We start from the raw sequence: 18,059 nt of genomic DNA, 5'->3' as shown, positions 1-18,059 counted from the left end.
TAGACTTGGTAAGCCAAAAGGAGGAAGCTTTCCGCAGCTCAGTGCTATGCACAGGTCTGTGGAATGTTTTGTTTTGTTGCAGTGTCAAACCTGTGATGGTGTCACAGACACACTTGGAGAAAACAAAAAAGGTTTTATGTGACATAGAGAAAGCATAAAAGTTTTGTCTGGAGTTCATCAAAATGTAGTTCCCCACAAGGCTAATACTGGATCATTTTGTTCAATAGAAAACATATTTAAGCTGAACAACTTAAATTCCAAGAATGTTTTTAATTAAGAATATGTAATATAAGAAGTCCCATTCTAGTTTCTTAAAAAAAAAAAAATTTTTAAAAATCAATCAATCAGGAGGTATTTTACCACAATCCCATATTTATTACAGCGACACTGAACATTATGGGGGCATGGAGTGTAAATTCTCATGATCATTTAAAACCATTTCACATATTTCTCGAATTACCGCAAACACACACACACTAATCAGCACATTCGTATGTTAAATTTGATCCTTATGTAGTGTAACAGTCACCTAAATGTTTTTTTTTGCTTGACAGACTCATTTTCATTTCATTGACCAGTCAGTAGCCAATACAACACATAATTTTAACTTATGATCTTGTCCAGGCATACAACAGTTGGTTCAGACTATTAATCATTCATGAATCTTGCAAAACATGGTAGATCCATTTCGATGGCAGAGAGCACTTGTCAAGGGATGCCACAAAAGAAACGTTAATACTAGAAAAGCGAACCTTATTTTTTTTAAGTATTTGAAGGAAAAAATGTCTTATTCTCCCATTGTGTATCATATGATTGAAAGGCAGAATATGAGTGGCATTCAAATACGAAATACATTCTTCCTCTCCCTTATGCAAGTTATTTAGTAAGGCCCAATGTATACATGTGTTTGAAGGATCCACTTAAAGCCATTAATACATTGATGGGCTAGCAGTACCTTGTAATGAAGTTCCAGACATTTGAATCTAAAAAGTTAAAATTCTAAACAGTATTAAAGAGTGATCGCTTTGAATTGGATAGACGGCCTGTAATTTGTGCTTTAATGTGCACATTTGTCCATAGGACAGTACAGCCAGGCTGTATGAAGTGCCTCCCACAGTAAAGGGAAATCATGTTGAGGTTTTTAGTGGAGAGAGCTTGATGTTCCTGTTCCTTGAGAAAATAATAATTTTCGTCATCCATTTCATTTTAGATCCAGGAGCATGGAAGATGGGTTCTCTAGGTAGGATTTCCAGAGATTAGAGAATCTGGACATGGTGGCTCCATCGATAATCCTGTGGTCTGCAGACCAGCTAACGTTGATGATTTGAGCTTTCACAACCTGCCCTCTCGAGTCAAACCGTGGAACTACCTGTATGACAGGAGAGATAAGACAGCTAGTGACTACAGTTTGTTATGCAAGATTTTAATGACAGATTATGTGATAATAAAATGAATCCCTTTTGTCATTGTGGTTACAGATGCAACAACAACAACATAAAAGACACGTAAAATGTATAATTTACATGCAATGGCAAAATAAAGAAACAGACCATTCAAGCCTCAAAGATGTGGCTCAGAGAAGAATCTCACAGCCTGCCATTTCCTTAAAATATGGCTGGCTGAACACTACACAGTTCGGCCATATGTAGAGGCTTCTAACATGTATAAAATTATGCTATTGCTAGCTACTATTAGTAAGAGCTAGAGCATTTTAAACATTATAATCCCGATTTGAAAAGCTATATCAGAACTTAAAGTGGAAGTGAAACTAAGCTTAAACCTGTTCCCAACCCCCATTCTTAGCCCTATACTAACTACCATGTAAAGGAAAGGGGCATATGCATAATCTAAAGGCACTCTGGTCTGGTCACGTGATCTCCCTAGTGGCCAGCTTCAGGGGACAGGAGAGAGCAGCAACAATGACAGCAATGCCTGGGTGGTGACTTCACCCATAGAGTTACTATGGGGCATTTGTTGTCTGTTATCCCTCCACTCCCTTGAAGCCACCGCTGGGAGCTGATCACATTACGCACACCCTCAGATTAGGCAAGTATACAGAATTTTTCTTTACAGAGTAGTTAGTATAGGGCTTAGAATGGGGTGGGTGCAGGTTTAAGCGTAATTTTGACCAGATTTCCAATTTAAGCATGCAAAGGGGGGATTGTTGCCTGTGAGGCCATGTCAACATGCCTTACATACCATCACGATAGAAAAATTAGAATCAATAAACACAGTAATGAGTCCTGCTCTTTTGTCCATAAAAAAAAATGAAAAACAAAAAAATAAAATTGCGGAGAACTGAAGGAGTGAGAATAACAGGGGTAAACAGTTAAGTGAGCCTGTTGCATTAATCTGTATGGGCAAGAACGGGCTTGCATTAAAATGGTCCAATCCACTAAAAACTAACTTTGGTCACATACAGAGTCCAATGGTTTTAATAACACGCCTCTCAAGTTCTCAAGCAAAAAAATCTCCCTGTCATAATTTTTTGCTTGGAGTTTTGAGTGTTCCTACTCCTGCATTCTATCTCTATATACAGAATTTCAAAAGATTTAAGACAGTTAGTTTTGGGTCGAGCGACCATTTAAATGCTGTACTAGGCCTTTACAAGTCAGTTACTGATTTGACAGATTTAGAATGCTTAATTATAATTGACCACATAAAAAGGCACTTGCAGCAAGTAGTTTCCACAAACTTCTGTATGGCATATTCAAACAGCTCTAATTCACGTTATAATTTATGTAGGCATTTTAAAGGGAAAGATATCACTATTATCCCACAGGTACAAACAAGGTGGGGTATTTTTCCCAGCATATTTTACAGGATCTACAAGAAGTCCAACAATGAGAGTCTAGAGAAAGAATTTCTATTAACTATAACAAACTAGAAATGCAGAGAAATTCCAGCGCTGAAGAACTATTTCTAAACTTTTGATTTGTGCTCTAGGAAATGTAGGTTTCATTTTCTAATCTACATTAGAAAACAGTTGGAATAGGATTGGTTAAAACATTTTTTACTATACAGTAAAAAAATGGACACATGGCACCTGCAGGTTTCTTTGATGACATCATATAAAAATTCTTATACTGGCTCACCATTCAGACTGCAAGGACTACTATAGCACAGGTCAGCCACTAGAGGCAAATCTAAGAGGTTCATATAGTTCATTACATTCTAAAATAGCACCATAGCTTCACAAAAAAATGTGCTGCAGCACCTAAAGAGCAGCTTCCCCTTCTCCTTACACTTTTTGCCGAGTTATGCCTCCTATACTGCAGCAGTGTTCTGTAGGGATCTGCTGCTCCCCCACTTCACACCCAATCATATGATGCAATTTTTTTCTGTGATGTCATCGGGAGCTGCCTGTCTCTTCTGGGGTTATGCAGCTAGTACCCTGATGAGGTGCACTTGCAGTGATGCGCCACCAGGGGGCCAACTGCAAGAACCAGAAAGAAACAGCCAGCCCCCTAATTATGCACTGAAGAGCATGCGGCATAGAGTATTCCAAGGCCTCCTGGGACGCTGTGGGCAATGAGAAACTCCTTCTTGATTGTGCATGAATCCAGGAAGTTCAGGGATGTGTTCTCAGAAAAAAAAGGTATTCAAAAATAAAAACAATATGTGATTCTTAGAGAGGACGGGGTGGGGCTGGAAAGCAGAAAAGAGGGACTGAACTTAGCTTTCTCTTAGTTCCCCTCAAAATCCTATAAATACCTGTTAAATCTGCCATTGAAGTCCATCTAATGCAGTTGCCACCCCATCACAGGGAGCAATGCTGCACAGCTGCTGAATTCAGAGCAGAGTTGCCTCTAATTTGGGTGTGCCTGCTTGTGCTACTGTGGGATGAATCCTTACCTAATCAATACGCTTTGCCTTTTACTTTATTGCTGTGCAGCCAGCCTTCCTGATACACCAGGTAGTATGTCTCAGTCATATTCTATGTAATGGTCCAAATTCACAACATCACATTAAAATGCCAGTGATTCAGTCACTTCCAGTGCCATCATGCCTCAAAGTGTGTCCTGGAGATAAAAATCTCCAGTGACATTAGCACTTCTCCACCTCTACACAGGCCATGGAAGCTAATTGATGACACAGTAGTTCAATACATCACACCTTTTGAATGCTTTGCAGAACAAATAGAAAACAGACCAGCAAGATCATCCGCATACAGTTTAGAAGGCCAAGGTCTGGAAACCCCCTAGACTCTTGAAAAGAGGGATGTTTCAAGACTCTCTACCCAGTTACCCAGGCCATGATCCATGAAAAGAATTGAAGCCATGTTGGCAGACCAGATGAATGGATACACCAAGGTGTGTCAGCCCTGGATAAACAAATGCTTACTGCAAAGCTTTGATCACTGCCACTGGAACCCTAATGCACCTGTCTGTGTTGAATTATACCTCACCACTCAGAGCTCAGGCACGGCCTTTCCCTGCTCTATACCACTTGATAACCCACCACTCCCTCTCTTTTTCAGTCTTCTATCCTTACTTTTTATCCTGGTTAAACACATCAGTTTATGGTCTGTACGAACTACTGTAACTGTATAGACCTGAAAGATCTGAATGTACACATTTTTCCTCTTGAGCTTCGTCTTAAACACAGCATTTGAATTCCAATGAAAGAAACACTAAACATGAACATGAACATAAGTATCTTAATCCTGTTCTGTTAGCTTTGTGAGTTAAGCCTACATTCAAATATATAAAATTGTTCAAATGCCAACACATTCACACGGCTAAGATAATATACAGGCAATGTACATATGTAATGCTTCAATAACAGTGTCTGTGTAAGTGTGGAACAATAATATTCCAGGACATAGTGTGGCAAAACATTTTCTTTCTACATGTTTTTATGACAAATAACCAACCTGCAATTTTCCAATGGCACCAATTGCTACTTCTGGAGGCAATATAACAGGCTTGGCATAGGTACCCCCAATCTAGAAATGAAAACAGAAGGTCAGTAAACTATGCAGATGGGTCTTTAAGTGTTTACTCACACTATACCATGATCACTTACAGAACCAATGTTGGATAGTGTAAAAGTTCCCCCTGTCAGTTCGGAAGCCCCCAGTTGCCCCGAGGCACCAAGGGTCTGTAGTCGGTTAAGTTCACCAGCAATTTCAAATATACTTCGTACTTGTACATTCTTCACATTTGGAACAATCAGACCTTGATGTGTATCCATAGCAATCCCAATGTTGTGAGAAGCCTAGAAATGACATGTTGAAAATAGTCAAAATGTGCTTATATACAGGGCAAAACATTTTTTGTCTTAAATGGCCAGTCCACTTGAAACAGTTTTTAGCAGCTTTCATTGCCTATTATCTTTGTATATGTATGATGGCATTGTTAAAGGATCTTTGCATTTAGGCTGCAAGAACATCCATTAAAAGAATGTTCTACTGAAAGAATTCTCACTTGTAGAACACAGCAAAGACTGCAGCAGTAGATGCAAGATTTTCTGTGTGTCGGGAAAGTGAGGGATTGAAGTGGGCAATCTTGCCAGACAACATGACAAGGGAGTCTAATGCTGCGTACACACGGTCGGACTTTTCAGCTACAAAAGTCTGACAGACTGGACAGACTTTTGGCGGACTTGCAGCGGACTTTCTAACGAATGGACTTAACTGCATACGATCACACAAAAGTCCGACGGATTCGTACGCGATGACGTACGACCGGACTAAAATGAGGAAGTTGATAGCCAGTAGCCAATAGCTGCCCTAGCGTGGGTTTTTGTCCGTTGGACTAGCATACAGACGAGTGGATTTCTTGGTCCGGCGGAGTTACGACGTAAAGATTTGAAGCATGTTCCAAATCTAAAGTCCGTCAGATTTGCGACTGGAAAAGTCCGCTGAAGCCCACACACGATCGGATTGTACGCCGGATTTGGTCCATCGGACCAGTCCGGTCGAAAAGTCCGACCATGTGTACGCGGCATAAGGGATAAAAATTTCCAGCTGATAAATTGGCTCACCATCCTCTACCTATAATCATAATATATCACTTTATGACCTGTACACATCTGTACTTGATGTTTGTTACATTCCTGGAATATGATCCCCGATTCCGTTTGTTAACCCTAAAACAAAAACATTTAAATAATCATTTTAGGGAGAACTGAACCTTTACTTAATATTGGTTTTGGTCACATTTTCTTTAGTGGTCCTCTCAAACAGTAACCATGTATATTTAGATGATCAGTACAATGCTGCACTGCAGCTTTGACAATACAGACCTTATACGTGATATTCTGACAGTTTTCATCCACAAAGGCATTGAGGACTGGATACTGCAGTAAACCCAGACTGGCTGCCTGAAAGCAAGAGGAAAAATTATTGAATATGAAGTAAATTGCAACATCATAACAATGTTAGAGCAGTAAATATTAAAAAAAGGAAGAAATTCTGACACCACTGATACCTACTTTTCCTTATCTCAGCACTATGGTGTTTAAACTTTCAACAGCAGGCACAGTGTAAAAATTAAATATTACAACAAATTATTTCACATGTTATGTGTATATCAGCAGCCGCTTAAACAAACAAATCAGTTCCTCTCATAAGATAAATACTTCCTAATACTACACAGGATCAAGCGATTCATCAAAAGCAGCGCTCCTGTCAATATTTAAAATGACTGGCTAACAAAAGTCTATCAACATAAGTGAACAAAGAGAAACACTAGGGGTAGCAGGTGGTGATGAGAAAGAGTCCGTAGTAGACACAAGTGGTAATCTTAGTGTTGTCTGTAAAACATGCACCTTTCACCAGATTCCTCAAGACAGTGTGCCACACTGCCCTCTGGGGTTTAAACTCACCAAACCGCTGTAATTTACAAGCCTCAACAGATATCCAGATGCTACCTCCACACAATGTCCTCGATCAGAGCCTCAAAGTCCTCAGGCACCAAAAATATGAGAAGAAAACTCCACATAGTCTAGTCCCGTTTTGAATTTTTATTGAAATTCCTCCGATCATAAAAACGTGTAATCATTAAAACTTTCACAGTCCTTGCCTTCTGATTGATCCTATAACTTGATGTCCTTGTTATTATCAAACCTTACTGAGGGGCCAAAGATGGTTCCGTGGTGTGCTCAGCCAAACACGCCGACCCGCACTACTTCCGGTTTCCTCACTCAGTTCTTTGGAACGCAAGGCGTCAGTACATCACTTCCAGTTCTTCCTTCTCTTTTTTATAGTGCTAATATATAGACCTTTTGCTCTCCTAGACAGAAGTTGTCTGAAGTTCCCAGGCCAGGGAACTTCAGACAACTTCTGTCTAGGAGAGCAAAAGGTCTATATATTAGCACTATAAAAAAGAGCCACGGTCTAGCACACCACGGGAACTATCTTTGGCCCCTCAGTAAGGTTTGATAATAACAAGGACATCAAGTTATAGGATCAATCGGATGGCAAGGACTGTGAAAGTTTTAATGATTACACGTTTTTATGATCGGAGGAATTTCAATAAAAATTCAAAACGGGACTAGACTATGTGGAGTTTTCTTCTCATATTTTTGGTGCCTGAGGACTTCATTTGAGGCTCTGATCGAGGACATCGTGTGGAGGTAGCATCTGGATATCTGTTGAGGCTTGTAAATTAAAGCGGTTTGGTGAGTTTAAACCCCAGAGGGGAGTGTGACACACTGTCTTGAGGAATCTGGTGAAAGGTGCATGTTTTACAAACACTAAGATTACCACTTGTGTCTACTTCGGACTCTTTCTCATCACCACCTGCTACCCCTAGTGTTTCTCTTTGTTCACTTATGCTGATAGACATTTGTTAGCCAGTCATTTTACATATTGACAGGAGCGCTGCTTTTGATGAATTGCTTGATACTGTGTAGTATCAGGAAGTATTTCTCTTATGAGAGGAAATGTTAGAGCATCTCCAGCTACAGTAAAAAAAAAAAAAAAAAAAAATGTTAATAGAGAAGCGCCATCTTGCTCATAACACGGCCCCCTGAGAACAACGTCTGTGTACAAATAGAGGAGAATGACCTGACAAAACATGGGATGCCTCAAGTTTGGTAACAAAAAACAAAACTCAAGCGTATGTTTGTGCACAAAGAATCAGAAGTTGTAGACTGGCATAGACTCCAAAATGGGACTAGTTGGATGGATAAATACAGGAAAGAGGGGGACTAGGGAGAAAGATAGAATAAAGGATGGGAGGGGAGCAGGGAGGTAGGGGCAGTGCAGGAAATAAAGCCTAAACTGAAAAAAACGAATTCAGCCAACACATTTAAGGGTTTTAAACGGCAATACATTAATGTTTTGTTTTTTGGTCTAACACCTTTTAAGTTACATCACTTTCATGAAGGTGTTCGAATGAAGGGTGATAACCAGTCATGGCCTAAGAACTGGTCAGGCTGTGCTACTAGTCAGTACTTAGGATAGTTTTGGATCAGCTCCTATGTACCTGCAGAGTCCTTTGGCTTTAGGGCACAGACTATATATAGGGTCCTGACTTCTGTCCAAGTCAGCACCAAGTTCTACTCCCCTTTTCAACAATAATCTAGTGCCAAAACTTTGGTGGTCAGTAGATGAAAACTGTTGAATATCAGTGGTGAGTTTTAATGCTGGCATAGAAGCCCATGTTCATTATGCAGTAGGCACATGGAATTCAATGGGCTTCACTGGGATTGCTTTCAAGGTTAACATATGTACTTGCTGGCACCATAAGATGCTTCCACATCAGAATTGTGAGCTTAGCTAGGTTTTAGGATCTGACAGATTAACGTTAAAAAGCAAAAATTGGTCCATCTATGGATTATCAGACAAGAAGTCAGCCATGTATCGGAAAATAATCCCTCCCCTCATACTCTATTCATCTGAAATACCTTCCAAATAATATACATTTAGGCCCCTTTCACATGGGCATCATCCATTCAGTCACATTTTTGCTAAGAAAAACTGGATTTCAGTTACATCAGATGATGTAAATGGATGACATTTTTTATATCCATAGGAATGCAATAGGATGGATGAAAAATGGACAGATAGAAATTTCCGTGTGAAAGGGGGAATGAATATTAATCACACATACAAACACACATATGCAGACACACACACACACACACACACACAGTGGGGAAAGATAGGATTTTTAAAACAGCTTACCTGTAAAATCCTTTTCTTGGAGTACATCATAGGACACAGAGCCTCAAGTAATTACTTGGTGGGTTATGGGCCTACCTTCAGGTATTGACACTGGTATAACCAATACAGGAAGTTAACTCCCCTATATAACCCCTCCTCCTTCCAGGAGTCCTCAGTTTTTGTAGCCAAGCAATATACTCCCACCCCATAAAATAGAGGGACGGGAGCTCTGTGTCCTATGATGTACTCCAAGAAAAGGATTTTACAGGTAAGCTGTTTTAAAAATCCTATTTTCTTTATCGTACATCATAGGACACAGAGCCTTAACTTGAAAAGGGGGAATCTTTCCCTTTAAATCTTAAATTTGAATTATAACTTGCCGAATCCACTTAGCCACAGTGGATTTTGAAGCTGCCTGTCCTTTTTTAGGATTCTCTGGCAGAATAAATAAGACGTCAGTCTTACGAATCTGAGCAGTTTTCTTCAAATAGATCTTCACTGCTCTCACCACATCAAGACAATGTAGTGACTTTTCTTCCTTGGAACATGGTTTTGGAAAAAACAATGGCAGGACAATATCTTCATTGAGATGAAAGTCTGAAACCACTTTTGGCAAAAAGCCTGGACGAGGGCGTAACACCACTCTGTCCTCATGAATAACCTACATGGTTTGGGAAAAAACGGCAGGACAATATCTTGTTCAGGTGAAAACCTGAGACCACTTTTGGTAAAATACCTGGTTGAGGGCCCAACACCACTCTGTCCTCATAAATAACCAAATATGGCTCTTTACAGGAAAGAGCAGCCAATTCTGAAACCCTCCTTGCTGAGGATATAGCAACCAAAAATATCAGCTTCCTAGTCAGAAGGACTAAGGGAACATGCTGTAATGGTTCGAATGGCGGTTTTTGTAACACTGACAAATCTAAATTCAAGTCCCAAGGGCTTAAGGGTGATTTAACTGGAGGATTAATTCTGCATCACTCCTCGCATGAAACCCCGGACTAAAGAATGCGTAGCAAGTGGTCTTTGAAATAAAATTGATAAGGCTGAGACTTGGCCCTTAATAGTACTCAGGGCCAACTTCATCTCTATGCCTACTTGTAGAAAGGCAAGAATTCTGCCTATAATATATATCTCTGAGGGTGCCAACCCTTGGATTCACACCAGGAAACATAAGCTTTCCAGACTCTATAATATATAGTTCTAGAAGCTGGCTTCCTAGCATTAATTAAAGTAGAAATAACTGCCCTGGAAAGCCCACGTTTCTTCAGAATGTGGGTCTCAACAGCCAGGCCGTTAAATTTAGCATTCGTAAAGTAGGATGGAATATAGGCCCCTGTGAGAGCAGGTCTGGCCTTTGTGGAAGGGACCACAGATCCCCCATTGCCATCTTTACGACCTCTGCATACCATGACCTTCTGGGCCATGCTGGTGCTGCCAGAATTACCGGTTGTCTTTCCAGCTTGATCCTGCAAAGAAGTCGACGCAGCAACTGAATATGGGGAAATGCATAGATCAGTAAAAGCTGATCCCACAGTATGACCAATGCATCTGTTCTGCATGTGAATGGATCCCTTGTTGTGGACACAAAGTTGAGTAACTTTGTTGCACTGGATGCTAGAAGATCTAAATCCGGAGTCCCCCATCCTTGACAAACAGCCGGAAACATGTCGGGGTAAATAGACCATTCCCCTGGGAATAATCTGCTGGCGGCACATGTAGTGTGCGTGCCAATTCTCTATTCCCGGAATGAAGACTGCCGATGGGCACGGAATATTTCTTTCTGCCCAAGTTAGAATATGGTTCACTTCTCTGCACTGAGAGATTTTTGGTGCCCCTTTTGTTGATTGATATAGGCCACAGCCGTGGCATTGACGGATTGGATCCTGTCGGGACAATCTCTTAACCTGGAAGTCCAGGCTTTTAGAGCCAGACGCACTGCCCGAATCTCTAGGATGTTAATGGGCAAGGCTCTTTCGGTTCTTGAACAGTTGTCTTCTCTGTCATTACCACTTTCCAGAAAAGTGGTTTGAAGTATTTACCCTTTAGGACATTCTTTAGTAACCAATTGAGGCTTTGGGACACCCTTGGGGACAGCCGCATTGGCAAGTCCAAAGCTTGGATCGTTTTGTTCCAAGAAAATAGAATACTGTTTTGCAACAGTCTCGAATGGAACTGGGCAAAGGGAACTGCTTCGAATGAAGCCACCATCCTTTCTAACAACCTCATGCAAAGGTGAATGGAGGGACCTCCTTTTGACCTGACCATCCGGACCAACTCTTTTATAGAGAGGTGTTTTTCTTTATTTTGTTTTCTTTCTTTTTCTGGGCTGTATCTATGATCAGACCCAAATACTGCATCCCTCTTTTAGCGATTTTAATGGAGACTTTACTAGGTTGAGAATGCAACCCAGACCTTTCCAGGTAACTGGTTGTAATGCGTACACCTTACTCTGAACAGAGATTGGTCTATTAGCAATAGATCATCTAGGTATGCCAAGACTGTTTAAGCCCTGTGCCCTTGACCTGGCTACAGGTGGGGCTAGCACCTTTGTGAACACTCGAGGTGCTGTAGCTAGCCCGAAGAGCAAGGCTATAAACTGAAATGCTGCTGTTCTACTTCGAACCGCAGAAACCTTTGGTTAGCGGGAAATATATGGACATGCAGATATGCATCCCGATAGGCGCCAGAAGTTTTCCTCCTTGCAGGATAGAAACTACTGACTTGATCGACTCCATAGAAAGGAGCGGATCTTCAGGAACAGATTTAGATTCTTTTAGACCTAGAATGGATCTGTTGAATTTCTGCTTCGCTCTGTACATGTACAGGAAATGCATGAAAAAGGCAGTGAAGGTTCCAAGGAACCTAAGAAAAAACACAACTATCAGCTGACTCTACTGAAGGTAGCTTGAAAGAGGCACAAATCATCTCTGTAAGAGGTTTGTACCAGCAATTTCTCAGATTGCGAGGCTGAAAAAAAGTTCAACTCTAGTTGTCTCCTCTGCAGAGGAGTACTCGTTTTGCCTTTCTTCCGATTACCCGAGGGTAATCCTTCATCCTCTACCCACTGTTCCCTTGATAAGGGATCTCAGGTGGGGGAGGGGGGTCTAACACGCTTCTCATCCTTGGATATGGGATGCGATTAAAGTCGCTAATTTTCCTTCTAGGTCCTGCAGGGCGGCGGAAAAATGCATCTTCAATCATGTATACAGGGGCTGAATATTTTCTCCTCTTAGGCTCAGTTTCCACTATTGCAACCCCAAAGTTGCGTGATTTTACTGTGATCCTTTGCCACTGAGAATACGTTGGGGCGTGATTTTGATGCGACAGGAAACAATGTCTGTGTATTCTAGAGGTTTATGGACCTCAAGTCGCATCAAAGTGGTACCAAAGTAGTGCAGGGACTACCTTGAAGTCGCACAGATCTGAACAGTATTTCTTGAAAATCATGCCCTAGAGCAGTGATGGCAAACCTTGGCACTCGAGATGTTTTGGAACTACATTTCCCATGATGCTCCTTCCAAAACATCTGGGGTGCCAAGGTTCGCCATCACTGCCCTAGAGTCTGATGGTGGAGGCCGTCACCGCTGCCTAGAGGCAGCTGCCCCTGCGCAGGGGAAGGAATCTGTTTAAGTGACTTGTCCAAGGTCACAAGGAGCCAACGTGAGGACGAGGTCCCACGTCTTTCAGGAAGCCTCCCATGGCTACACTGGCCATCAGAGTAGTTAACCTGTGAGGAGTGGCTCCTTCACTAGTGAACGCCGACATGTGGATCTGAACCCATGTCTGTCAGGAAGTCTCCCATGGCTGCACTGGCCCTCAGTGTACTTAACCTGTGAGCTGTTGTGGCTTCACTTTAAATAAAAGGACATTTATACCTTCTACTGGACAAAAGAGCTTTACTGCTAGAAATCATTTGGATGTATTTCACCAAACCTTCCCCAATGAAAAGGGAAACTAGTCAGACACCCCTTTTTTGCAAGATGCTTCAGCTGACCAACCCTTTTAACCACAGGGTCCTAAGCATGTGTTTTAGCACAAGCGCAAGGCGAGACGCCTGGTGGATAGGGTCTTTTATGGCATCTATGGCGAAACATAGCGCCATTGGTAGGAGGATTTTAACAAAAAAATTCCAACTCCTTATCTGTTGGATGCTTAAGCAATTATGCATCTTTATTGATGCTGGAAATCGCAGCGTCTACTGCTGGTATTTCCAACCCTTGTGAATTTTTCCTCCATGATAGAGAACTGAAAAACTCTTTGGAGGGAAAAAAATGCTTATCCAGATTATCCCATTCAGCATAAATAAGCGCTGTAAAAGATTTTTTTTAGTTTTTTTTAAAAAAAAAAAACAAAGAAGGGACCTAGACTTTCAGCTTACTCTGTTAGGAGTAGTATAAAAAGTGGAATGAACCATCTCTGTAAGAGTTTGTACCATCAGTCTGTCAGATTGTGAGGTTGCATAAGGTTCATCAACTGTTGTTTTCTCCGCAGAGGAAAATTTGGCTTGTTTTTCCCCATGATCACCTGAGGATAACACCTCATCCTGTGCCCACTGTTCCCCTAGAAAAAGGGGTTTGAGGTGGGGGAGGGGGATCTAGCATGCTTCCTATCCTCTTGGATGGAGAATGTGATTAAAGCCGCTAATCTTCCTTCTAAGCCCAATGGGGCAGAATAGAATGCATCATCAGTCACATACACAGGGGCTGAAGTGTGAGAAGCAGTTGCACCACCAATTGCTTCCAATGACTCACCCTGGCTTGCCAAGTCAGGTATCTCCGGAGAGGATGACAGTGTGGAGGCATGACTGGAGTTCCCAGAGCCTAGGGGTGGAAACCTTGGTACCTTTGTGGTACACTGGAAATCAAATGTGCCAAGCACAACAGCAGAGGCACTTTAACAAATTATGGTATTTGCTGAACAATAGTTTTAGCAAAAGAAAACAATGTCACCATAAGGATCAGCCTTTCATGCGGAGTACCATAATATTTCCTGTGCTGGAAATGCCTGTTTACACACCTTTACATGCCCAGTGCTCCTGTGTCTCTTAGGCTCGGTTCACATAGGGGCGACTTGTCAGGCGACCTAGTCGCCTGACAAGTCGCCTCCCGTTCTGTGCTACGGAACCGTTCTAATGGGAGCGACGCAAGTCGCTCCGACTTAGAAAAAGGTTCCTGTACTACTTTGGGGGCGACTTGGGGCGACTTGCATAGACTTCTATACAGAAGTCGTTTTGCAAGTCGCCTCAGAAGTCGTTTGCAGGTCGCCTCGCTGAGGCGACCTGCAAGTCGTGCCGCCCCTGTGTGAACCGGCACTTAGTGTGACAGACTTCTGTCTTCAGCATATGAACTGAGAGCGTCTGTGTTAAGCCTCAGGTGAGAACCTAATTACACATAAGTGTCAGCTGTTCCCGCACCTCTCCAGGAGGAGAGGGGAGGGGGAGGGGAATTTTTATCAGCAGTGTTTGTTAAGCTCCTAGTTTTAAAGGAAGACTTCACTTTATACAAAAAAATGTAAATGGCTGGTTTTGTATGTTCATAAACTACTGCTGTAACCCCTTTAGATCCCTCAGAAGAGGAACAATTAAGAACTCCCCTCTGGCTGCAGGGACCACACCCGCTGCTATAGCCAGACACAGAGCTGCTGAAAAAGCATTGTACTAGGTAAGTGTAATATACTCCCTCTAGAGGAGACATTTTAAGGCATACAGTTATAAAATTATATTATATATATATATATATATATTTATTTATTTATTTTTTTTTTTTGGGAGAAAAAGGCATAGGTGGACTTTTTACAGTTCCTAGGCTTCTCCCCTTACCTTATCCTCGCTGCAGGATACCGCTGATTTAACAGACAGATCCAACTTTCACCCATCACGGCAGGCAGCGTAATTAAACCTTCAAAGACTGGGGCCCTTTTTAAAGGGGTGCCTCTCCTTTGGACCTGTATAGCACCCCTCAGGAACAACTTTAGGTAATATGAAAAACCAAAAAGAGTCCTGGTTCCTAGGGTCCAGCTCTCAAAGAGAAGCTTACAGGCAAAACCTCGTTCTTCAATGGGAGGCCCAGGTACCATCCTATGGCCTCAGTGGAGAGGATGGATCCGGTTGTGGAGGTTTTTTAAATCCAGCATGGATCCCTCCCTGGAGCTCCTCAGAGCACATCTTCACTCGTGACCAACACCTTAGACACTGGCGAAAAAACTGAGGACTCCTGGAAGGAGGAGGGGTTATATAGGGGAGTCAACTTCCTGTATTGGTTATACCAGTGTCAACACCTGAAGGTAGGCCCATAATCCACCAAGTAATTACTTGAGGCTCTGTGTCCTATGATGTACGATAAAGAAATTATTATTTGATCCCCTGCAGATTTTGTATCATATGTGTATTTTAAATGATAGAGACAGAATATCAACCAGAAGTCCAGAAAAAACCCCCACAAAAAACAAATGCTTTAAATTAAATTGCAGTTCAGTGAGTAAAATAAGTATTTGATCCCCAAGAAAAACATTTCTTAGTACTTAGTGGAGAAACCCTTGTTGGCAAGCCCAGAAGTAAGACATTTCTTGTAGTTGGTAACCAGGTTTGCACACATCTCAGGAGGGATTTTGGTCCACTCTTCTTTACAGATCTTCTCTAAATCCTTAAAGTTTCTTGGCTGTCTCTTGGCAACTCAACGTTTCAGTTCCCGCCATAAATTTTCTATAATATTAAGATCTGGAGACCGACTAGGCCACTCCATGACCTTAATGTGCTTCTTCTTGAGACACTCCTTTGTTGCCTTGGCAGTATGTTTTGGGTCATTGTCATGTTGGAAGAGCCATCCATGACCCACATTCAGTGTATTGGCTGAGGGAAGAAGGTTCTCATCCAAGATTTTACAATACATGGCTCAATCCATTGGCTCCTCAATTCAGCAAAGTCGGCCTTCTACCTTTAGAAGAGAAACAACCCCAAAGCATCAAGTTTCCACCTCCGTGCTTGACTGTAGGGATGGTGTTCTTAGGGTCATAGTCAGCATTTTTCTTCCTCCAAACACGGTGAGTCGATTTAATGCCAAAGAGCTAAGTTTTGGTCTTATCTGACCACAGTACTTTCTCCTAATTCTTCTCTGAATCATTAAGAGGTTTGTTGGCATGACTGTACATGTGCCTTCTTGAGGAGGGAGACTCGTCGTGTTTGGAAGAAGGAAAATTGCTGACTATGACCCAAAGAACAGCATCCCTACAGTCAAGCACGGAGGTGAAAACATTATGCTTTGGGGCTGTTTCTCTGCTAAAGGTACAGACCAACTTTGCTGCTTTGGGGAGGGCAATGGATGGGGCCATGTATTGTAAAATTTTGGATGAGAACCTTCTTCCCTCAGCCAGAACAGTGAAGATGGGTCTTCCAGCATGACAATGACCCAAAATATACCGCAAAGACAACAAGGGAGTGGCTCAAGAAGAAGCACATTAAGGTCATGGAGTGGCCTAGCCAGTCTCCAGACCTTAATTTCATAAAAAATGTATGTAGGAAGCTGAAACTTCAAGTTGCCAAGCGACAGCCAACCAAGAAACCTTAATGATTTAAAGAAGACCTGTAAAAAAAAAAAAAAAGGTAGAAGAGTGGACCAGAAATCCTCCTGAGATGTGTACAAACCTGTAAACCAACTACAAGAAACATCTTACATCTGTGCTTGCCAACAAAGGTTTCTCCACCGAGAGCACACACAATGATTATTGCTAATACTTTTAGCGACTGGCAATAACCACATGAAAAATCCAACAGGCTGGTTGTACCCAAGTTGACCGATCGGTCAATTAACTTGGGTACAATCAGCCTGCTCATACATGGTTCGAATCCCTATGGCCAGCTTTAAAATGTTAGTGCAAATTTATCACAGACAGTACTTGATTGTTTTTGCTGAAAATGCACTAATGTGGCTACAATCGATTACAATTCAACTTGTAATGTTGACAATGTTTGCTTTTCATTGGGTGCAATCTATTGTGTAGGTGCAAATATAGTACAATAGTTAGTGCAAGACAGTTTATTAGATCTCATATGGGCTTTATCCTTTTAGCATTGACAGATTTTCTATTTGTCACATATGCAGCAATGCTGTTTTAAGGCATAAAACCTATTTCCTAACAAAAAGGTGTGGATACCAGTGGAGGAAAATATGGGGAATGTTGGATTTTTTTTTTTACACATGAAAAAATTTATTGTAGCTATTTTTGTACTATTATCGTTCTTGTACCTTCTACTGTAACCTCACCTTGAGGAAGAAGGGCATAAATGACAGACGGACCCCTCGTGCTTCAGCAGAATGCTTCAAGTCCTCTCTCAGCTGGACAAGTTTGGTCATATCAATTTCATCACAGTACCCAAAGTGAGGGATCTTTAATGCCGCAGACATGGTCTTCACCATGGCTTTATGGAACCCTAAATCAATAAAACATTACAAAAAAATATAACAAAGAGGAAAAGGTGCACATTTCCAAAAAAAAAAAAAAACTGGAGAAATATTTTTGGTTCATTAAAAATACTTATATATTGTTTAAGTTTGTACACAAGCCTTTCTATGTCTGTGCATACAAAGACTGTATAGGCGCTCAGAAATATATGGATGTACCCTTTTCTGAATACAAGCATATATTTGATGATACGCCAATGATCTGAAATGCCCTGTACCGCTCAAAATAATCAAAATGGCTTCCTTTGCTGTAATCCCATTAATGCCAAGCTGTAGGCTGAAGCCGCATGCTGCTTTCTGAACTTCCCCCCTTTGACTATTGGTTTCCCTTTCTGGGTATGGCAGACACAAGACTTGGCTGTTTGGCTGTGATTTTTCTATATTTTCCAATATGAGCAAAAGTGGTGTTAAAAATGAGGTGACAAATTTACATCTATGGTTAGCTTATTAGAAAGCATACTACAGCTAAAGGTGGTATATTA

The 18,059-nt window shown here is 41.5% G+C and overlaps 1 protein-coding gene across 1 annotated transcript in view; it reads right to left on the bottom strand.

Annotated features, from left to right (window-relative positions):
- Window positions 1-352: 352 nt before the first annotated feature.
- DBT (dihydrolipoamide branched chain transacylase E2) overlaps window positions 353-18,059 on the bottom strand; it is a 42,189-nt gene continuing 24,482 nt past the window's right edge. Inside the window, exons 7-11 of the mRNA XM_073593046.1 lie at window positions 17,380-17,546; window positions 6,250-6,327; window positions 5,029-5,220; window positions 4,877-4,948; window positions 353-1,369 (exon numbers count right to left, since the gene is read on the bottom strand). Of these exons, the coding sequence (XP_073449147.1) occupies window positions 1,202-1,369; window positions 4,877-4,948; window positions 5,029-5,220; window positions 6,250-6,327; window positions 17,380-17,546 (677 nt within the window). The 3' untranslated portion in view covers window positions 353-1,201. The remainder of the gene's footprint in view (window positions 1,370-4,876; window positions 4,949-5,028; window positions 5,221-6,249; window positions 6,328-17,379; window positions 17,547-18,059) is intronic.

Source organism: Aquarana catesbeiana, linkage group LG07 (assembly GCF_042186555.1).
Source record: "Aquarana catesbeiana isolate 2022-GZ linkage group LG07, ASM4218655v1, whole genome shotgun sequence".
Taxonomy (NCBI): Eukaryota; Metazoa; Chordata; class Amphibia; order Anura; family Ranidae; genus Aquarana; species Aquarana catesbeiana.
This window is presented reverse-complemented; position numbering and strand designations above follow the sequence as displayed.